This window comes from Petaurus breviceps, unplaced genomic scaffold, assembly GCF_028583685.1.
Source record: "Petaurus breviceps papuanus isolate PSGF00001 unplaced genomic scaffold, PetGlider_PUasm1.0 99, whole genome shotgun sequence".
Classification (NCBI taxonomy): domain Eukaryota; kingdom Metazoa; phylum Chordata; class Mammalia; order Diprotodontia; family Petauridae; genus Petaurus; species Petaurus breviceps.
The window spans coordinates 22,948,527-22,971,941 of NW_027187465.1; the positions used below are offsets into that span (position 1 = coordinate 22,948,527).

The 23,415-nt window shown below is 44.7% G+C and overlaps 1 protein-coding gene across 4 annotated transcripts in view; it reads right to left on the bottom strand.

Moving 5' to 3' along the window:
* The window catches only part of ATP2A2 (ATPase sarcoplasmic/endoplasmic reticulum Ca2+ transporting 2), a 61,647-nt gene that overhangs the window by 28,165 nt on the left and 10,067 nt on the right, over window positions 1–23,415 (bottom strand). For all 4 annotated transcript variants that reach the window (XR_011167103.1, XM_069081452.1, XM_069081453.1 and 1 more), the window contains one exon: window positions 18,838–18,976. Coding sequence is in view for 3 of the 4 variants with exons in the window: in XM_069081452.1 (XP_068937553.1) it covers window positions 18,838–18,976 (139 nt within the window). In the remaining variant the exon portion in view is untranslated. The remainder of the gene's footprint in view (window positions 1–18,837; window positions 18,977–23,415) is intronic.

Below are 23,415 nucleotides of genomic sequence, written 5' to 3' on the forward strand. Positions count from 1 at the left end.
AACTCTATTTACTGGCCCCCCCTTCTGACACATGAATATCCAATCGTGCTCTTTAAATCAAGCTCCATTTCACTAAAGGCTTCAACTTAAATAGAGCATGTGATCACCAGCCAGCAGAGGAGACTGTCAAAGCATAATCTCAGGAGACAGAAGCACAGCCTTTCACCCGACTGCAGGGACACATCAAGTTAAAAAGAAATTCCTTCAGGAAATGCTTATGCAACAAGCAGCAACATTTCACACAAGTCATAAGTCTGAGTATCATTGTTGTTATTAGTTCTGTTCCTGCCCCAAAGAAGAGAGATGTGGGAGGAGAAAGCTTAGGAGAGTGAATTATCCATATTCTGAACCATTTTTCATATCCCCAAATGAGAATTCAACAATTTGGTACCACTCACATTACAAAGAATCGCTATTAAAAATGATTCTTCCTCCCTTTAATATTTACTCATCAACAGGGATCCAACCCTATGTGTTCCCTTGAAAGACTGTTATAGCATTAGACCAATAGTGAAAATGACCCCAACGCTCCTATAAGGTTGTGAAGGGGTTTCTAGGGAGGCACATGGAGCTATCAGAGCTGCAGAAGCAGTTGGCCCATACCTCAGCTCAGGTCTCCTTAGGCCCAGTCTACCAGCTCTAATGTATGAGACATTTTATAATACTATGGGGAAAGTGGGAACCCCTTAATTCGAAACATGGAGTTCCAAATAAATCTTTAATCTGTATTAATATTAATTACAATAGTTTCTAACTTCAGAACACTCACATAAGTACATCACCAACCTCAATTCTGGCCACATTTAAGCTACCTTGTTGACAAGCTCTGAGCACAGTGCCTGGCACACAAGCACTAAAGAAATCCTAGCAACTCAACAGAGACACCCCCAAGCCCCTCTGGCAGTCTATCTGCCTCATCTTAAACCCTCACCATCTCCCCTCCTCCAGGCAGGCCTGAAGGACCATGGTTCTCCTTAGTCTGACAGTCAACATTTTTTTTCTGAAACTATGCAGCTAATGTCCCTGAGCAGGCGAAGTTAAAGAGGGATATATCTAGGCCTTCAGGAATATCTGCAAGAATGCAGGGCTGGAAGGGACACTGAGCTCCTAAATCCCACCCCCTCATCAGAAGGGCAGAGGAGGCCCAAAGCCAGTCACCTGGCCCAGGTTCCACACCTAAGCAGTGGGTAAGCAGTAAGCCAGGCCTATCACATCAGCCAGGGCGTATGTCTTTTCTGCGGTCTTCAACCATAAATTCCCACATACCAGGAACTCAAATAATTCTCTTTCCTCCATCCCCATAGTACTTTTCCATCCAAACGAAGTTAAGCAATGCCTCCTAATATAGCAGTTGTGATTTATAATAGAAATGAACAAATGAGAGCTTTATGAAAGGAAAACATTTACAGGTATACAATGGAAAATAACACTGATTACAGCGAAAGGAAGTACAGCTGGAAGGTGGGCTGAGTGCAGACCTTGGAGTCAGAAGACCTGGGTTCAAATTCCTGCCTCGTCTTTTTATTAGGCAGGTGCCCAAAGTGATGTCTCCAAGCCTCACTTTTCAATTACCTATCAGCTGGGGATAACGCCACCTATGGGGCATCTCATAGGGCTCCTCTGAGCATGAAAGGAGAAGGGATGGGATGGGAAACATTCTGCAAAGGCCAGCTCTCACCACCATGATTCTTACTGCTACAGACTGCTCCAAGGCTGGGGAGGGAGGACTAAATGCCTGGAAGGAGATGCAAGAAGTACTGTCACTCTAACACTCTCTGGGCTGATCTGGACAGCAAGTCAACTGTGTATCCGGAAAATCACATATATACTTTTGGAAATGAACTTGAGTTTCCTGCCTGCTCCTAACAGACCTGCCAACCCAGGGAAGAGAGTGATCAGGAGAATTTTCAACAATCCTGGGGCTCATCCCCACCTTCATCCATCCATAAAACCAGTCAAGTAATTTTCCTGATTATTGACCGCGAAATTCTCCCATTTGACCAACTCTGGGGGCTCCCTACTGACTCCAGAATCAAAAAGAAACAGACTGTTTGGCCTTTAAAGGCTATACACCCTGGCCCTGGCCTATCTTTGTAGCCCCTTCTCAATCTCTGAGATCCAGAGGATGGTTTTCTCTTGGCTCCTCACACACAACCCTCTAGTTGCCACCTCGGTGCCTTTTCCCTGGCCATCCCTCATCCCTTCCCTCTCCTGATGGCTGCTTCCAAGAATCCCTCTCTCCATGAGGTCTGAATTCAGTACCAGAGCCCTAGGGCCCTCCTAAATTACCTCTTCTTCAGCTTCTCCATATGGATCTGTATTTAAGGGGGCTTACACTGACATGTCCTTGTGGTCTGCACCATTAAACTATAGGCTCATTTGTTTCATTCTTGATACCTGTATCCTGAGTGTCTAGAGCTCAGGATGTACTTCATAGATACTTGTAGACAGACTGGCCTAGAGAGCAGAAAATGCATCCACTATTCAATAAGAGGGCCTGGAGTGTGTGCCTGGCAGGTCACTTAGCCTCTCAAGTGTTTTAGGCAGATAAGATCTGAATTGCTAAAACTTTGCTAAAAGGGTGTTTCCTCCAAAGCAATAATCCAATTAACATTTATTAAGGACCTACAAATCAGGTACACTTTGCACTTATAAAAAGATGGACAGTCCCTGTCCTCAAGGAGCTTACAATCCAATGGGTGAGACAACACAGAAAAGGGGTGGGAGGGGGCATCTCATCCCAAGGGGCTGAAACCAGGCAGAGCAGCAGATGCAGAATGGAGAGAAGTCTCCCGTGGCAGTTCTTTGTACCCACGAAATCGCACATCCACACACTGTCCCCATTCCACACTATACCTACTTCCAGGCTGAAAACGCACCTTCATTTTGGTCATTCTTTTTCCTCACAGATTTGGGGGAGGGGGAGAGGTTCCACCTTCAGAGGGCACCTCTCTGGGAAGCAATGAGGCAGACTCTGAGGTGTAGACAAGAGATGAAGGGATAGACTGGGGGAGGAGCAGTTCCTTACAATGTCCATGCCATCTAACTTTCCCCAAAGACAGATCTTGAGAAAGGAAGCATGGAGCAATGGTGCCAGCCTCAGAATGCACAAGGCCTGGGTTCAAATCCAGACACTGACACGTACCAGCTGCATGACCAAAGCCCTTAATCATGCAGCACCCCAGCCATATCAGCATTAGAAGAGAATTTCCACCACAGGAGTTCTCCAAACTGATGCAATTATAGGTCTGGCCCCCAAATTGAATCGAAGAAAGCCTATAGAGAATCTCCTTGAATGCTAAGATCATCTACTCCAGAATCAACACTGCCCCCATTTATGAGTTATTCCTTTTAAAGCTTTCTCCGTAAAAGCCAAATGAACCTCAAGGGGACAAAAGTCAGTCACACCAAGAGGCAGAAGTAGACAAAATGTCTGAGAAGCCAAGAAGCTCTTCAGACTGGAAGGAGGAGAAGAACCTACTTACTCTGAAGTCATCCATCTTGAAAGACTCGGACTCAAAACATTCATACGGGTGTTTAAATGAAAGAAAACCCAGAGCTGTGGCTGTGGCCAGAGTCTGCCAGCAGCCTCCTCGGGGAAGCCCCGCTAATGGCGGGCAGAAGCACATACAGCAGCCTAGACTTCCCCCTCTGGGGCCAGCATGCCTCCTATTGACCTACAGCCTGCCCTTAAGACAGACTCCAAAGACCAGCTAATATGCAGGCCATTCGGCTTTAGTCTATGTTAGCTTGGCTGAGCCTCCTAACAAGCCTGCGAGGTAGGCAGGTGGTGCCATTAGGACCATCCTAAAGATGTGGAGATCGAGGATGAGAAAGCGTAAGTGACGTAAGTGACGGAGTCAATGAGTGTGAGGCAGGATTCAATCTCAAGTCTTTCAGACAAACTTAGTACCGCATCCCCCCTGACATGTTGTTAACTTCCAGGAGATCTTGAACAAAGAACATGCAACAGACTAACTACAGACATGCCCCAAGTTTCCCCGGCCCAGCAGGGAAGTTCTAGCCTCCTCACCAGCAGCTATTTTTAGCCTCCAAATCCAGGACTACTGCCAACATTGAGTCGATCATTGGCAATGCCACAGAGACAGCCATTTTAAGCATGACCAGTCCTACCAACAAGATGGTGCAGAGAATATGGAAATGGTTAACCAGCAAGGGACAAAAACGATGCCTACTGAAATGAAGCCTGCTAATATTCCTCTTGCATATGAAATAGCATAGAGAAGGGAATCAGCATTTATTCAGTGCTGACTGCATACCAGGTACTGTACTGGGTGTTTTGTGAATATATCTCACTTGCATATTAAATTTCTTTTGTTAACAACAGGATACCTGTAGTCACAGGACATAATCCTGACCCTTTTGAGGGCAAACTAACTCCCACATAAAATTACTACTTGTGGCAAAAACAAGGCTCAAAGAAGGGACAGGGCCTTTGCTGGGAGGGGATGGGACAAGGACAAGCCAGCAGGCCTCTTCTCCCACACTCCTTTCACGTTTGCGTATGCCTCCCAAGCACCTTGATTTGGACAAACAGAGAGTTTCATCCTTTCCTTCCTCTTTCCTAAACTAGTGTGCTCCTTTTCGCCTGTTTTCCCCCTTTCTTCAAACCCTTAGAAAAGAGCCAGTCTACTCCCAAGGAGAGTTGGCTTAAGTCCCTCAATACCCTTCCCTTTTAAGATGTTAAAGTTCCAAAAGGACATTTGTTTCTTCTCTTCCTATTAGAATGTCAGCACCATGTCACTGTCCAGCTTTTTATTACTCAGATAAACTTACCTTTTTAGGTTTCTCTGGACTCTTGTATTAATATTTTAAAGTTCCTACTCAGCTCTGATCTTTTCATCAGAAATGCATGAAAAGTCCTCTATTCCAAAAGGTTCATTTTTTTTCCTTTGTAGGATTACATTCAGCTTGGCAGCATAAATTATTCTTGGTTCTGAGTCTGCTATCTTTTGCTCTCTGGAATGCGGCACCCCCAGCTCTCTCCTTTACAGTAGAGGCAGGCAGATCATGGTGCCCTGGCACTGGTTCCTTGCTACTTAGGCTTCTTTCTGGATGTTTACAATACCTTTTCATTTGAGGTCAGAGGAGCTCTGGATTTTGGCAAGGACATTTCGGTGACTTCTTTCTATCACTTTACCCTCTGGTTCTAACAGACATGGGCAATTTAAACTTATTTTTAAAACTGAAAATAGAGTGTCCTATTTTACCATGGCCTTCATGAAGTTCAATGATTCTTAAAATCTCTCTCCTTGACCTGCTTTCTAGGTCAGTTGTTTCTGATACTAATCATCTTACGTGTTCTTCTGTTTTCCATGATCCATTTTGCCTTCTCAAGGCGATCACTGATTGGTCTATTTTCATTGCCAGTGAGTGTTACTTGCAAGGTAGCCCTCTTTGTGGGCTATTATTCTCTTCCCAGTTCTTTCCTCCCAAGTATTCAGTTCATTTTTTTTTTCTCCATTTATTCCCTCTAGGTATTTATGTCCTTTTTTCCTTCCCTTTGAGAATCTATTTACAATTGTTATGAAATTACTTATTACTTCTCTCAGGGGAAACTGTAGAGGGACAACACTTTTTGATACTGGCTGACCCATGAGTTGGCACTTCAGGCCAGGCCAAGCTTTGCCCCCACGGCACTTCTGCCTGGCCTTGTTTTCAGTCTGCTGACCTCTCTCTTGTTCCCAGGATTAGGCCTCCCTGCTCCTTTGAGGGTTAGAGCCCTCTTTGACATTACGTATTATCATGAAATAGAAAGATAGACAACTGTGCTACAGCTTTCGATCTTTACAACAACCCTAAGAGGCAGGTGCTATTATGAGCCTCAGTTTACAAATGAGGAAACTGAGGCTGAGAGAGGTTAAATAATTTGCCCAGAGTCACACAACCACTAAGCACCCAAGGGAAGATTTGAACTCCAAGTCCATGACTTTATACGAGGAGTGTTAGAGATGCTGAATATCTATGGAGGGACCCTGAAAGACCCTGGGCCTTGGCTCTTTCCATCCAAGCATTTCAGCTGTGAGCCGCTGCAGGCCCTAGGGCTTTCTTGAAGTGCACATGTGTTTTCGGCTTATCTCTGGGAGTCTGCCTGGCTGCCCTGCACTCACTTAAGTTTCTCAATGGATTTCTCGACAGTTTGGTCTGGTGAGAATGCCAGTGTTTTGTTGGGGGGAGGGGAATGTGGGAACTGGGGGGACAGGAGGAAGGCAGCTTCCTCTTCAGGCAGCCATCTTAGCCCAAACTCTTAGCTGTGTCTCAAAGAGCTGTTAATGGTTCAATGTCTATGAGACAAGGGGTTTGCAAGACAGCGCCTCAGGGAACTGTGCTTGGCACTGGGCTGTTTTAACATTCTAATCAATGACTTGGAGAAAGGCCTGTGGATGCCAGGTTCAGGTCTGCAGATGACATCAAGCTTGGAGGAGAGCTAACACACTGCATGACAAAGTCAGGATCCAGAGCAACTAGGACAATCTAACAAGATGAAATTCAACAGGGATTTTGTCCTTGGGTACAAAAGTCACCCTGGGAGGTGTGGCTAGATGGCTGTTCTAGAAAGATCTGGGGGTTGGAGAGGACGGTGAGGAAGAATGAGCAGGGTGGTGGGGCAGCCTAATGCTCGCAAGCCGTGGTCCCCTTGCCCTCTGCCCTCATCACACCTGGAGGACTGTGCAGAGATATGGGCATCACAGTTTAAGAAAGACTTTGATAAACTGGGGAGTGTCTAGAAGAGGGGCAACCATAAATCATTTATATAGTACCTACTATGTGCCAGGTGACTTACAACTATTATCGCATTTGATCTCCATTTGAGAGTTGAGGAAAGTAAGGCAGAGGTTAAGTGACTTGCCCAGGATCACACAGCTAGGAAGTGTCTGAGACTGAAATTGAACTCGGGTCTTCTTGACTCCAAGTGTGGCGGGAACCCTATCTGTGGCCTGAAGAGGGATACAGGGACTTGGGATCATGTCACATGAGGACTGGGCATGTTGTAGTCTGCAGAAGAGAAGACTCCAGGAGGCCATGACACCGCTGGAGGAGGGAGGATTTCATGTGTACTGCTTGGTCCTACACTGGACAGCCTGCAGAGGGGCAGGGTGGGCTTCCCACCCTTTGGCTGGCATTCCTCTCACTGTATGAGGTCCTTTCCAACTCTCAAATTCTGGAATTCTGAGGGAAAGAAAGGGATTAATTCCCTTCTAAGAGCCTTAGGCTCAGTGGATGACAATGTGTGTGTAATGAATGGTAGCCACAAGCCCTCAGGCCACAATGAAAGATACTCTAAGAAATTCAAAAATGTGAAATTCATCCTGACAACTAGGAATTTATAATCTGAAAATAAACCATGTTAATGACAAAAAAAACCCACACACAAGACAGTAAAGTGGTACATGCTTTATGAACAGAAGCCTTTATATAAAAGACAGGCAGCACTACCTAATGTTTCTTACTCTGAGTATCCAGAGTGTTTGGCTCACAGCAGACTCTTAATATCCAATCTGCTGGACTGACTGGCAGGTGCAGACATTCAGTGCAACTGTGAGCAGGGGAGATGACGGTCACAAGGGAAGATTTCAGAGCAGACAGGCCAGTAGATGGGATTCAAAACACAGAGCATGTTTAGAACAAAAACCTCACTATTTAAAACCTTGTCAGTGAAGTGCCCCATAATGAACACCCACCAATAGAGTGTCCTCTCGCTGAAAACAATACAAGACAGAATATCGCCAGTCACTGAGCCTGACCACTCGACCTCCACTGGAAAGATATGCAAAAATAAACTAAAAAACACTTTTGCTAAGTTACCAAGATTAGGTAAAAGCAAACCACTCATCTGCCACACATCTATGAAAGACTCCTCTATCCAAGAAGGGTGGCTTCATGTTAGATTAACATGAGTAATGCTTAAACACTTGGTCCTGCACAACCAATAATAAATTGTATCAGTTCTAATGAGCATAAAGAACCATGTGATATCTATCTCAGGCTCTATAGGAAACCCCAACTTAACAGTCATGCAAATATGTGAGGAAAACCTACTCGCCCTTGTAAAATACTCCTAATTCATGCTCATGCTGACTTGCCTCATGGGGCTAGCAGAAAGCCCAGCTGGGATCCAGACATCCTGGGCTCAAATCTCAGTGCCTCCACTTACACCTGTGTGGGGTCCAGGCTAAATTCAAGCCCCCAGGGCCTTCAGTTTCCTCAACAACAAAATAAGGGATTTAGAGTAGAAACCAAGAGTTGTTAACCTGGGGTCTGGGAACTTGGTTTTTGGTATTCTGATAGCTTAATTTTAATAGAATTGGTTTCCTTTGTAATCTAATGTCTCTTATTTTATGCATTAAAAAAAAATGCCAACAGTGTGCACACCAAAAGGCCAAGAACCTTTGGACTACATGTGCCCCAAGAGCTTGAAATTCCCTGCTAATTAAAAGTTGGTTGTACAAATATTTTATTATATATAACATCCATTTTATGGATAGTGAAATTGAGGCCAAGTAACTTGTTGAAGTGAAAGCCAAGATTCCTAGTTGATGCTGCCTTGGGCTTATTCCATGAGAGGGTTCTACTCCCATTGAAATAATCTGAACTTAACCGTCAGGAAAGCATTTTAATACAATTACCAATTTGGGCTGTAATGCAACAGTCAGAAGGGAGGGAGAAGCCTGCTATTAAAGCCTCAGAAACAGTAAGCTAAACAGCTATAGAAGGAGCTGTCCAACAACTTTGCCGTTTCTGAGGCAGGGGACCTGGTAGCAATGGTGGAGACCTGCCCAAGTCTTCTCCTTGGTTGGAGAATGGCGGCTACGGCGACCGCTCCTCCATGCCCTTGGCTTCAGTGACCCTGCTGGAAGACTCCCCCTCAGCAGACTGGATTGGGACAGCTGGCTCTCCACAAAGGCAGACTTTCTCTTCCGAGTCCAGTATGGGGGCCTGTACTCTCCAACTGCATTTTATCTGGGAGAGCTTCCACTCTAAGGAGGTTTTACCTCTTACATACAGATGATCTGCTACTCTGTCCAATGGCTTAGTTGATGATTTGGAGGTAGGCCAAGATGGCAAGCTTATCAACTTGGTAGCTGCCATGAGGCCTGGAGATATGACTGACACATTGGACAAGAATCAAGCTCCAAAAGGCAAGACCAACAAAACAGAACAATGGGTCAAGTCCTGTAAAATCACATTTCTGGCTGAATAGTAAGCTATATACCAGGGTTTAAAAAATTACTATACAACTCACAGGATTGGGAAGGGAGTGGGCAGCAACACCTGCCATATCTCAGTTCCTGTGGTGGGAAGGGGAGGAAGGTCACGGTCAGGTCCCTCCCATCCTTGAGAAATGTTTTCTTGACCCCGCAGCCCCTGAAGCCATCACTTCTTCCCTTTCCTAACCATACTCCTAGAGAAAGCTGTTGAACGTTTGATGTCTGACTTCCTCCTCTCCCCACGAGTCAATGCTCCCCAGCTAAAAACGCCTAGAATAGCTAAACCTGACTGCTTTCTGGGCCGGCTGATCCCACTGCTCCCCCTCACTGGTCTTCCCTGATTCTCCTCCTTCCTGTCTGGCCACTCCTTCTAAGTCTCCTTTGCCAGATCATTCAAATACACGGCCTGCACACCTCCAAATCCTGTATCCCAGGGTCCTATCTTGGGCTAGCTTCTCTTCTCTGTTCCTTCCTTTCTTGAGAACTCAAGAGTTTTTCCATTGGCTCATTTTTTCCTCTCTCTATATGCCCAACTCAAAGGTCTCTCTGGAGCTCTAGTCCCATATCACCCGCTAGGGTCTGCTACAAGGATGTCCTGTAGACACTTCAAGCACATGTCCAAAAAAGGACTCCCCTTTCCTCCATGAGCCTAACCCCTCCCTCCCCTTCTCTCCTCGACTTTTCTATTTCTCTTGGGGCCATCATCATCATCACCTTTCTAGATACCAAGGCTTGCACCCCAGGGGTCATGACCACTAATTATCTTGTATTGAAAACACACACACATACACCTATGCCTGTGCATACTGTCTTCCCCCATGATCTAACCCATGGCCAAACCTCATAAACCTACCACAGTACAATCCATCCCTGACTCTAATCACATCCCCTCCTACCCCTGGCCAGCCCCTGGATCACAGGACAATGCTGGACATGGTACCAGAAGCCTTGATTTCACATCCCCAGTTCAGCCAGTTGGTGACTGTTGCTTGGGTCAGAGGTCACAAGTAACCTCCACAGGCCCCCATTTCTTTAGCTATAAGAAGAGGTGGCTGCAGCAGGTAGACTCGAGTCCTTTCCACTTGAACACTTTTGATCCAAAGCAAAGGTTTCCCCGGGCCTACTCCAACAGCCTCCTCTTCACTGGTCTCCCTGCCCCCAATCTGTTCCTTCTCCCAACCTTACAGCAAGCAGATAAATTAAAATTCCTAAAACAGAGGTCTTATCATTTCACTGTCCTTCTCAGTAACCATAAGTGGCTCCCTACTACCCACAGGGTAAAAAATTGCTTTGCTTAACATTTAAAGTCCTTTGTTGGTCTCAAACATGACTTTTGCCTCATCTCTCATCTGGTTGCACTGCCCGCCTCCCCCCCACCTTGTGTGCCTGCCCCAGCAGCCCTCCTCCATTCGGCTTCCTTGTGTGTGCTCTCTCCCCCATTAGGGTAGGCTGCTTGAGGGCAAACTTTCTTTTCTGCATCCGCATCCTCAGTATTGAGTAGCATGCCGGGCACACAGTAGGCATTTAATAAATTATTATTGTCTGACAAGCAATCAAATGTCAAAGTGGAGCGCCACCAATAGCACCCATCTCAAAGTTTACTCTAGATAAATGCACATAAACCCACAACACGGTTCTCATACCTCGGGGATTATTTTTGCCTTTTGCCAGTACAATCTTGCTAATGTCCTTCTGCTGGTTAGTGACAGCCCTGGGAGCAGACTCTGTCTGGGGCCTCTACAGGACCCATCTTTCTGCTGTACACGACTGCTTGGGAAAGGCCTATTTCCTACATGGGCTCAATGTAGAGTCTGTCACAACTGTCGGGTACCAGAGAACATTTCACTCCTGATATTCAACTATTTTAAACTGGGTTTTTTCCTCTTAAATTGATTCTGAAGCTGTCGCTACTGAACATCTGGCATTAGACTGAAGGTCAAGCAAAAAGTTGAAGACCACAACTATATTCCCTTTCCTAACATGTTTCTAAAATGAATGCAACTAAGTGTATCATCTCTGAGAGATACAAATTTTAATCTTAATACAGCCAGGCTCCAGATACTCAGCAAGACACACATATCCTTGTTCTGTGGTGAACAAGCCTGCAGACCACAGCCTTGCTGGGGCCGTCAAAGGGTGAATGGCCTCAGCAGCACCCTTCAAATGCCATCAATTCACAAGCCTAACATGAAGCTTGCGGGATGAGCCCATCTTCCCTTATTTCTAACATGCAAGGAGATGATCCTGGAAGCTTTTAAAACCCCACATGTTCATTTGTCCCAAAATCAGGTCTGTTTTTTGCTATCTGTTTGTCATCCATGAAGAGAGACATCTGTCTGCAAAGCGTTGGTTAACACTTTTAAACAATAAGCAGGTGCTGGTCATGGTCTTGTTATCTGCCAACCTGTTTTCCTGGGTGCCTCTGCAGTAGCTATTTCTGAGATTTTTTTTTCTTCCTTTTCTTTTTGTTTTGCCTGTTTCTCCTTAGAAAAAGAATACTGGAACACAGTTCCCAGCAAAACCTGGTCCTTTAGGAGGGGTCTGGGTGCACTGTAACAAATGGTGCTCCCAGTCTCTGGCCAGACCACTGCCACAGATGGAATGGGAACATGAAAAGCTATCAAGCTTGGCCCCACCCTTCTGAACCAAGGACTACAAAATGGTCTCTCTTTCCCCATCTGGAGGATCTGGACACAAAATAGCAATGCCCACTTCTCCAAAGGAGCTCACTGAGAATGTGTACGTAAACAGTGGAAAAGGCCCAAGTTTTAGCAACTAGCCCTGCACAGCAGGAAGAAGCCCGGGGCTCCCCAGCTTAGAGCTGGGTAACTTGAGAGATACACAATTTCTAAAATGTCACACTTTTGGCAGAAGGCAGCAACTTTTTATCAGCTCGATTCTCCTTCAACTTATTACTTTGAATCATGTAAATCAAAGACTTAGATTTATCTTTATTTAGAAAAGAACTTTGTAATTAACTGCCAATATGCTGTATTCAATTAAATTATTCTTCTTTATTAAAAGTAGAATGGAAAAAAAAACCTAACAAATTTAAGTGAGAGCATATTAGATTATATATAATCACTTTGCAAATCCTGAACTTCAAGCTTGAGGCTCCTGATATGGCAAACGGGGAGGGGAATTAGAATGGAAATACCCTCTTTATTATTTCTGCCATTCAACTCTGACATACAAATCTCACTGGCATCTTGCCTAAAAAATTCATGCTTCGATAGGTATTCTAGGGAGAGATGCTCTACCATTCCTTACATGGTCATCTTTTTGCAAAAGGCCAAGTCAAAAAGCTAGTGCTCCCAATATGCTTCTGTCTGAGAAGAGGAGGGCACAGTCTTATCTCCAGGACTGGATAAAGCTCGCTAGCAAACAACCCATCACACCCTTCTCTCAGCCTTAAGGATTCAGTTCTCCTTTGGACAGCTGATAATGTTACGTTTTTCACAGAACATATACACTTATTTTGAATGCTTCCGAAAGTGACAGAGAGACATTACATTTCAAGGGATACTGCCATCTGTCTGATTTACCTGCCCAGGTACTGATATAAAGGACCCCATAGATACTATTTATACCAATGCTTAGGAAGGGAAAAAAAGCCTTGAAGCTGTGGCCTGAGTGTCAACAAAGCAAAGATAATTAATCTAATTTATAAGCTTTAAGTGTATTTACTCCATCTAAAGGGAATTTTCTAAACAAATCAGTCATAAATAGAACTTATTTGAATATTCATATGGCACTCTTTTTTTTGTCAAATTAAATACTTCATCTTACCGACTGGTAAACTTTACAGCACCAAGCATGAGCTGTTATTCTTTCATCCATCCAACAAGGTCTTATAAGCACCTACTGTGCGCTGGATACTCAAGAGAGAGAGCCTAAATACAAGTCCCCTGCCCTCAAGGAGCTGACCTGGGTGGGGTAGGAACAACACTGAAAGTCCATAGAAAAAAATGAGAGACATTCACAGTAGACACAAAGCTGTTTGTGGGAAGAGGGCGCTAACCCTGGGGGTGGGGCTGAGGGAAACAAGACCTCTCTAGAGAGGATGCAAGTGGAGATGCAAGCCGGGATCAGAGAGGTGAGTGCCCGGGATGAAGCTTCTCCACTCACAGCCCTGCAGCCCTCCTCCAAGGAGGAGACCGAGGAGAGGGTGACCATACCCAGCAGCACCACAGTGAGGTCAAAGGACTGTCAAAGGCCCAGAACGTGGCCATCAAAGGCAGCACTGGGAGCCTTCAGAGCCATCTCACTGAGTAAGGTTGGAAGCCAGATGACAGGGAGGTGAGAAGTGAGTGGGAGGTGAGAGAAGAGCAGCAACCAGCAGAGTCAGCTTTTTCTAGGAATTTGGTCATGTAAAGCAGAGCCAGGACAATCACTGGAGGGGATGGTATCACCAAGAGAAGGTCCTTTTTTTTTTTTCTTTTTAAAAAGATGGGGAAGTCTAGATAATAAAAGCAGAAAGGGGCCAATGAATAAGGGGGGCATGACTTTTATAATTACCTGAATTTACCACACAGGCATTAACAGAGTAAGACCACAGGTGCTTTTAAAGCATTTTAAAAACATGGTGAGTGATGAGTCTAGAAGACTAAGTGAGTTTTGGGTAAAACATCTAAAACATGCCTCGACAGGATGCTCACATGGCTTGACTCAAGGCCAGTAAGGCCAAAGTCACGGAAAAACAAAAACCACCCCCACACATACATGCCCCAACATCAAAAAATCCCATTTCCTCTTAGGGATGGGTTAGTCTATCAGGAGAGTTACTCATCTTCTTGTCAGACTTTAGAATGAAGGCCTCAGGAAGGAATGAGAGAAATGAGTAAAAGGAGGATCCATCTCAGGACCTGGTCAAATACAACCTAGAATTCACAAATTCAGAAAGCAAGAAAAGCAGCAGGTGAGGTCAGAGCCCCAAGCCCAGCAACTCTTAAGATTCTATGCCCGGGAGATTGAATTCCAGATGCTCCAACCCACCAAAGGCCAGCTGTATACTGATGGCTGCTCCTTTACCCCTTCCCCTCCCCCCGTCTCAAGCACTCACTTGAGAGGCCGTGAGAACTTTAGGGGAAGCAGGCTCAGGACGGGGAGAGGTGGGGGATTCTTCAGGACCAAAGAATTAGAGGTGATGGATGCTGCGATGACACAGGGATAGCAGCAGCAGCTCACCTTACCCTGCTGCAATGAGGAAGTTACTGCTAATGCTTCTGCTGGGGAGACACAGCTGATCGAGCTCTTTTTAGGGGACTAAAGAGTGTGGAAGTACACCTACACCACCCTTACAAGTCAGCAGGCCCAGATAAGAGGAACCAAGGGTAGCAGAAAAACAACCGAGAGGACTGCTGAGCCAAAAAGAACGGAACAGAACCGGACAAGGTCACTGAGCTCAACTTCAATTCTCTAGCAAAATTCTAGAGCATCTAACTGAAGACACGAGCCTGGGAAGAGTTAAAAAAAAACACACCAAGCAGGATCACAAAGGGCCAACATGGGCGTCATCAAGAATGAGTCACACCACGATAACCTCACTCTCCTTTCTGACAGGGTTACATGGAATGCCATGGATACAGTTTACCCAAACCTCAGAAAAACATTTTTTACAAATGTAATAGATTTGTAGAAGACAGGGAGGTGTGAGCTGCCTCTCTCTCCCACCTCCCAGTACAGTTAGGTGAATTTTATACTAGTTCGATGACCAGACCCAGAGGAGTCATCAGTGGTCCAACTTTTAGTTTGCTAGGGCTCCAGGGGAACGAATGCCCCCAAGATGCAGGCTTTGCCCCAGGCTACCTAATGTTCTTATCCATGACTTGGGATAAAGGGTAGACTGTTCCCTAGCAGTATCTAGATTGAAATCCACCTCTACCTATCCCGAAATTCTCATCCAGACCTTCCTGAAATCAGCCACCCCAAATGCTGGAAGCTTTCTCCTGACACAGCAAGGACAACAGTGGTGTACCTGAGCTGTCCCACCATCACCTGTCACTCCTCACCCCTGCCATGCGACAATACCTTTCAAGCCTGTTCCTTTATGAAGTGCCCTCACTGGCTCTGAATCACTGATCAGACCTACCCACCACATGCCTCTCCCTGTTTGTGGGCCAGTCACCCATTTTACAAGGACACAGACACACACACCCCTGCATCACATTGATTAATCCTATAACAAAATATTCCGGTACAGTCTGTCCCGTCTACAACATGGCCCGAATTAAAAACGCACCTTGTTTTCGATAAGAGAGCAATCAGGCATTTATGCCACTTTTGGCTTTCCGAGGTCTTCCCTCCATCTCTTGCCTCATTCAGTGGTTAACTTCAACATGGAAGGATGGTGTCCCCCCACTATTCTGCAGAAGTAGCACTCACATTCTGACCCTCCACCAGCACCGGCTCCTTGGCAGGGCTCTCCCCAGGGACAGAGAAAGGCAGACCCCACACTCCATGGTGGGGCATTAGTTACTTGGCTATTAAGAAGACAAACGAAGTGACTCTGCCCCAAGCTGAGAAGGAACACAAAGACAAAAGGATGGGAAAGCATGGCTTCTACAGCAGCCGTTCACTTGCGGTCCTAGCTGTTGTGAGAGTGCCCGTCCCACACAGACAGACACACACACCCTGGTCAAACCCTATTACCTCCCGCAGTTTTCTCGTCTGCAAAGTGAAAACAAATGGACTAGATGCTAAGGCCCTTCAGACAAGTATAACAAAGACTGACAAGCTAGACCTGCTAGATTGAATCGAGTAAAATTACATTCATCCCTATTTACTTTCAAGTCTTCATATGACAGTTCACACACCCATTTCCTAAATACAAGTTGGGGGAGGTAGCTAGACAGAGGACTGGGTGGAAAATTACATGGGCTTTAATGAACTACAAACTGACTCAAAGTCAGCAACACAACATGGTGCCCCCAAGAGCTAATATAACTTTATGGTGCATTGGGAGGCAAGGTTTTAAGGAAAAAGGAGGTAAGTCTACTCTCTGACCTGTTCAGGCCATAGATGGAGTCTGTGTTCCACCTGGGGTGCCATATACTAAGAAGGAAATGGATAAGCAGGAAAGGAGAGAAAGCAGCATGGTAAAGGACCTTGAGTTCAGGCAATTTCAGAATGGGTTGAACAAATAAAGAAAGATTAGCCTGAAGAAAAGAAGACTTGAGGAGGACATAAAAGTATCTTCAAGCATTTGAAAGGCTGTCTGTCCTCTGGGGAAGGGATTACACTTGATCTCTCTGGTCCCAGAGGGCAGAACTAAGAAGGAAGAGAGAAAGCTGCAGCAAAGAGGCAAAATTCAGGCCTGGCCTAAGGATAAACATTCTAACAATTCCGGTGGTCATCCCCAGGTGGGGTGGGCTACTCTGGAAGGTTGTGAATTTCCCTTCTATGGAGGTCTTTAAGCGAAGGTGACTGATCCTGGCCACTAGCCGGGTGGGTGGCAGGAACCTTTGTGGCAGTCTCAGTTAAAGAGTCATGGAGTTGACCTCAAAGGAACCCAGCTCCATTACTGGCTCAGACACTTAACGCTTTGGGCCTACACTGCCTCCAAAACCTTTCAAGCTCTCCAATTCTGCTCTTCTGTGTCTCCCCACTCTTGCCGCTCCAATTTCCTAGTGCCGCTTCTTTAAAGGGCATTTTCCCTTCTTCCACTGAAAATAACCCAGGCCTATTTACCCCTTCAAAAGAAGCCTCCAGAATGTCACAGCTCTTGAACATGGCCATCTACTGATGCAAATTAAAAGCAGTGGCCCAGTGGTTCAAGATCAGAAAGGTCTTTCCACCTAAGACTGGTTAGGAATTAGAAATGGCTTAATATCCTTATCATTAGGGCTGACAGAAGATGTGTATTCTGCCAGGAAGCTAAAAAGGGGCTTATTAAAAAAAAGTCAGAATAATTCACAAACCCTTAAATTATGCAGCGTGACTTAGCACACTCCACCCACCACATTTCATACAAAAGCATCAATGACAAACACTTTCATTTCCTTTACTAATAGAGGCACCTCCACAGAGGATTAAGAAATCCCCAACCTGAACTCCACCTAGGCAGACAGAATAAGGGGCCTGAATGCTCACTGGGTCACCTGCCGGCTGGGTGACCTTGGGCAAGATACCAGCATTCCCTACCTCAGTCTCCTCCTCTAAAGAATGGAATTTACAGATTCACCACCTCATCTCGGGGAGGGTAAGGGGAGTGCTCTGTGAGCCACAGCGCTAACTAAAGAAATGCGCGGTTGTCATTTTTAACTCAGTGACTACATTACTTCCCCTTCCTGGCACCATTCATTCTGCTACCTCTAGTAGGCAAGTCACCAGCCCCAGTTACAATATTAATGCCTTGCTTCGGCAACAAACCCCCTAGCTGATGCTAATCCCTAGGACAAAAAGCAACTTCCAGCCAAAGGCCAATGTAGGCTCTATGGCACAAGAGGGAGCTACACCAGCCACCATTCTGGCACTTAACTGAATTGACCCTCTGCTAACCATTCCCCTCCAGTCAGACCAGAAAGTATTGACTTTCCAAAGGGGACTGATGAAATTATCATGAGAACAAAAGTAAATTAGATGGAGCTATCTCATCTAATCAAAGCTATTTAATCAAAGGGGAAATACACAATGCCTACCAATCAATAAACAAACATTTATTAAGGACACAAAAAGAGGCAAAAGAAAGCCCTTGTCCTCGAAAAGCCTCCAATCTAATGGGAGAGGAAATAAATGCACACAAGCAAGCTATGGCCAGGATAAATAGGAAATAACTGACAGAGGGGAGGCACCAGAATTGAGAGGGTAGGAAAGGCTTCCAGTAGCAGATGAACCTGAAGTGCCCAGACAGGCGTCTGACTGACCAAATGGGCCCAATGGCATAAGATATGCTGGCCCCCTCGGGGGTCTGTGCTTTACAGTCTGAGGGGCTGGGCATCCCCCCACAACGTGACAATAGTCATGACTCAGAGAATGAAGAGCCCTCTGAGGTCTCCGAGTCCAATTGTCTCATTTGACAGATGAGGAAATGGAGGCACAGAGGCTGTGTTAATAAGTTATTCTACAAGATGATATTTATTTATTTATGGCTCTTTCATGAGAGGAACAATTTCTAAGTGATATCGAGTCCCTTCCACCTAATTCTCATGGGTAAGACCAAGAACAATTGTTTTGTTTTTAAACCCTGTACAGAGGATGAAAACAGAAAAAATTCACGTCCTTTATTTTCAAAGCCTTCAAACGACTGATACATCCAAACACAAAACATTAATAATTTCAGCCCCATTCCGGAATATTGGCATTCTAGCACAAACAGCATGTATAAACCAGACAAATACAGTAATTCAAATAAATCTTGTACAGAAAACTTTAGTAGTCAACATGTAGGGGAAGATGCCAAAACACTATGAAACATATAATTCAGGAAACAGCAAGGCTCTGTTCTGATGCTGGCCTACTCCTGAAATGTGATAATAAGATAATTCATATATGCAAGGGCACTCATTTAGGTGTAATTACAGATAAACACACAGACTTAAGAACAACAAAACACTACAAAGCAGAATGCTGAGATGTGCAATCTGGGAAAAAAACCCCAACTACTCACCAGCAATTTCCACGATATCCCCAGGAACTATGTCTTTGGCTTTGATACGCTGGACACTCTTCCGGTCCTGCCGATAAACTTTACCCATTTCAGGTTCATATTCCTTAAGAGCCTCAATTGCATTCTCAGCATTTCTTTCCTGTAAGAAAAAAAATAATATTAAATGCCTACCAACTAGTAGTTAAAAACGAGGAAAAAAAAGACATTTTAAGAAGTGTTATTGATGGCAATATTACCATTAATTAACAAAGCAAAGCCAGATTATGAACTATCGATCTCTTACTGTCGTTGCACTGGCAAAGTCCATTTCTAGGTCAAAGAGCCAACCAAATTTAGAACCACCAAATCTAGTTAAAATTATAGTCTGGAAGAATGTCAGAAACCTGTGTGGTCAAGGTCATTTTGTGGTTCAAATAATTCACAAATGTCAAGGTCATTCAAGACTACTCAGGATCTTATACTACAAATAGAAGCATTCTATGATCTGATCAAACAGACTAAGGACAAGAAAAAAGAGAAAGCAGCAGCAGTCCTTGGACACCCTCAGCCGGATCGCCCTGTCTAAAATCAAGGCATTTTAGGAAGCCAGGATCCATGTGGTGTCCCCTCAGATCACAGAACTGAGAGCTGGAAGCAACCTTAGAGATTATCTAGCTCAACCCTATTATTTTATAGATAAAGAAAGTGGCCTGCCCAAGGACACACTGACTTTCTTTCAAGAAATCATATCACTTCCCATAAACCCTAGAAATTTCTGCCCCAGAAACGCTGCAGACATTTTCTATTTATCATAAAATGACCCAATTAACCATATTTGATATTAAGCTTAATCTTATAAAGCACTTATGTCAGGGATATTCTCACCACTCTCCCCAAACATGGTTTTCCTTAAGCACAGATCTCAAACTCCTCTGGTTCCCTACTGCAAGTACAAAATATGTAACTCCTATGTTTTGAGATGTAGTGCCCTTCACTACCTAGACTCAACCTAATTTTCTAACCTCACTGAACGTTTCTCTCTGTACTCCCCAAGTCCCATATACACACCTCTGCACTGGCTTTGCCCCTACAGGATTCCTCTCTTCTTTTAAGATGGAGCAAGTCTTCCCTAATCACTCCCCTACCTAACTACCTTGTGTCCTTTACTCTCTTTATATTCATTCTGTATATATTTCAATATGTAGCCTAAGGAGAAACTGACAATAAATGCTTATTGGCTGACTGAGCCCTCTTCTCTCCACTCACCTTGTGACCAGTTACCATGGGTTTAATGATCACTTCCCTACAGACCTCCATATCCAGACAGTGTCTCCCCTTCCAAGTTCCTAGTTCTACATCAGCAGCTCTAAACCTGCCTCCTGGACAGTTCAAACTCAACACATACTAAGTCATTCTCCTATTTCTGCCGAGGGGTACTACCATCCTTTTGGTCACCCAGTTCTGGACATCTGTGAAATTGTTCTCACTGCCCCCTATTCCACATTTCCAAGCAAGGGTCAAATCTTGTCATTTCTACCTTATGTCCATGCCCTCTTTCCTGACTCCTGCAAGACCCTAATGGATCTCCGACTCAAGTCTCCCCCCAGGACAACCCAAGCTGTCAAGTAATATTCCTAAACGAAAGGCCCGACCACATCCTGCTGCCCAATGCCACCCATTCAATGGACTCCCTATTGCTCCTGGGCCTGGCTTCTACATACATCACCTCCCTTCCAACCCTCTGTGGTCCCTTGACACCAGTCTTCTTGCTGTGTTACACAGGTATTTCACCCCCTACACCCCTTGGTGTTTAATGTCCCCCATGTCTACAATGCTCCTGAACCTCATTCTTCCTCTGACTCTTAAATGCCCTTAATAAGACTCAACTCAAGCACCATCTTCAACATGAAGCTCCTAGTATCTCACCTACAAATGGTCTTGTATTCATTTTGCATGAACACCTATAAACGTATCTGTCTCCCCAGATGAATAAAAGTTTTTTTTTTTTTTTTGTGGACAGAGACCATTTCATCTTTTGTCTTTGTACCTATCCAGTATGTGGCACGTTTGTTGTCTAGTCCTGTCCAACTCTCTGTGACCCTATTTGGGGTTTTCTTGACAAAGATACTGGAGAGGTTTGCCATTTCCTTCTCCAGCTCATTTTACAGATGAGCGAAGTGAGGCAAACAAGAGTAAAGTGACTTGCCCAGGGTCACACAGCCAGTAAGCATCTGAGGCCACATTCTAACTCAGGAAGAGTCTTCCTGACTCCAGGCCCAGTGCTCTATCTCCTCCACGTAGCTACCAACAACAAAAGCCCCTGGCACACAACAGGTGATTAATAAATGACTGCTGATTTGCTATTCCTCTCTCTGCCCAATTTATTTATCCATAGGATCACAGACATTAAGAGCTGGCTAGGACCCTAAGAAGGTATGCAATGGAACTGAAAAAGCACTTTATGCAAGTTACGCTAAACTGAGAAAAACGAAGTTTAAATGCAAGACGGAATCTTGCAACTTAAAGTAGTCTCGTATACACAAACCCTCTAAAAGGCCAATTCAGACGTTCATATATTAGGTTTGCTCAAAGTAGGTGTGGGTGGAGAAGACGTAAACCTGTGTTTCCGTGCATAGCCTAGATTCCAAAGACCAAATCAATCAAGTCACATTTATATAACCCCGGTCCCCTTGTAGGGAAGAATTGTGAGCACTGATGCTGCTGGGTTATAAGCAAGTTTAAGAAATGTCCTTCTTTGTCAATTTGGGCAGATTCATAGTCACTTCCCTTTGCTTACACACTGGGGAGATGGAGGGCAAAGAGCTTCACCAGCTGCTAAAATTTAAGTAGATGCTTGAGACAGAGAGCAAATAAGTCACACTTTAACCATATTAAACACACCAAAAAGGAGCACAGAAGCTTTCTCAATAAGAACATGGAAATCTTTAAACACTCCAAGTTTTTAGAAACAAAAGGTCAATCAAAGCCAATTAACACTTGGTATATTCCCTACCACAATCTTTAAAAAAGATTTTTTTAAAAAGATTTTAAAAAAGAAAAAAGTTCGAGGAAAAAAATTTTGGTTCTGTTGTTTGGGGAATGGAATGGGGATTAAGGAAGGAAACAAAGAAAGAGGAAAGGGAGAAGATAAATCACTGTTCTTTTAGGTTAGCCCCCAGTTGCCTCAGCCAATTAAACAATTTGGGTATAGGAGCTTTGCATGTATGAATACAAGCGAGTTGGGGTTCAAGAATATGTATTGTAAACGTAAAGAATGCTGAAGGGTTTTTTCTAGCAGCATTTTATACAATTTGGGGGTAAAGTGAATTGTTATTGAACAAATCCAATCTTCCTATGCAATTCTATAATAAAAATGGGTTCTCTAAGACACATTGTCATCCCTGAATGACAATTATATTTGAGAACATATTAACATTTAAAAACATTATTTCAAGGGGAAGTGTTACTATTTTAAACGTTACAGGAAAAATCACATGTCAAATTTTTTATTAGTGGTAACAGCTACATTTGGTTTACAAAGTGATTTACAAACATGATCTCATCTGATCTTCCCAACAACCCTGAGAGGTACTGGCTGTTATCATCCCCCTTTTACTGAAGAGGCAACTGAGGCAGGAAGGTTAGGTAACATACCTAGGGTCACATGGCCTCTGAGCCCAAACCTGAACTCAGGTTTTCCTGATTCCAGGTGCAGTGCTCTACCCTCTTGCACCACCTGACTGCCAAGATTTGTCAAAGGCAGAACAGAAACAGGTCTCATTGGTAATGTCCAAAGGTTCCTTTTAAGAAAGCAAACCTTTGAGGGTAGTCTCAAAGGCTGAGATTTTTCATGGCTGCCCCACTACGTAAGTGCTGAAGTTCAAGAACTTGAGCCCAAGAGCTGACTCTGCCATATCACAATCCCTAGCATTAAGATTAGAACTAGACCCCCATCGTTCCCACTTCGTAAAGGGAACCGAAGAGGCCGGCAACATTGTCCCCAGTCCCACCACTTCTTCCCAGGCATCATTCACTTGTTTCCCCTCCCTCTCCTTTCTCCTGGACCACCTCACTTTGCCAGTCCCTTTTTAAGATATCTTTGCCAACATCCCTACTTACCACCTCAGCCCAAGAAGCTAAGGATGAGAGTGGAGAGAGAAGCTTGACCTCAATGTCTCAGTGAAACACACACAAAGGTCAAGTCCCATGACAATGAAAAAACTGCCAAAAAATTTCTGCAAAGCTTTCCCGGCAGGAAGCTTTCCCGGCAGGCTCCACACTCCACCATCCACTAATACTTGTTCCACAAACAAGAAAGCTATGAGTGAGTGCGTGGAGCGGCCCCTTAGCCACCATCCTGCCACCATTAAACTGATCTCCCAGTTCTTTCCTGAGAACCAGCTCTTCCTTCTGTTTTCCTCATTTCTGCCAGCTCAGAATGGCCTTTGGACATGGGAGTCAAAGGCCAGACAAGTAGCCAGTCAGTCTTAAGTGACTGAATGCAGCTTGCAGGCAGAAGTCATTGCTTCCCACTCTAGCCAAACTTCTAAACAGCTTCTCTGGCTCCTCAGACCCCAGCCATCCCAGGTCACAGCATTC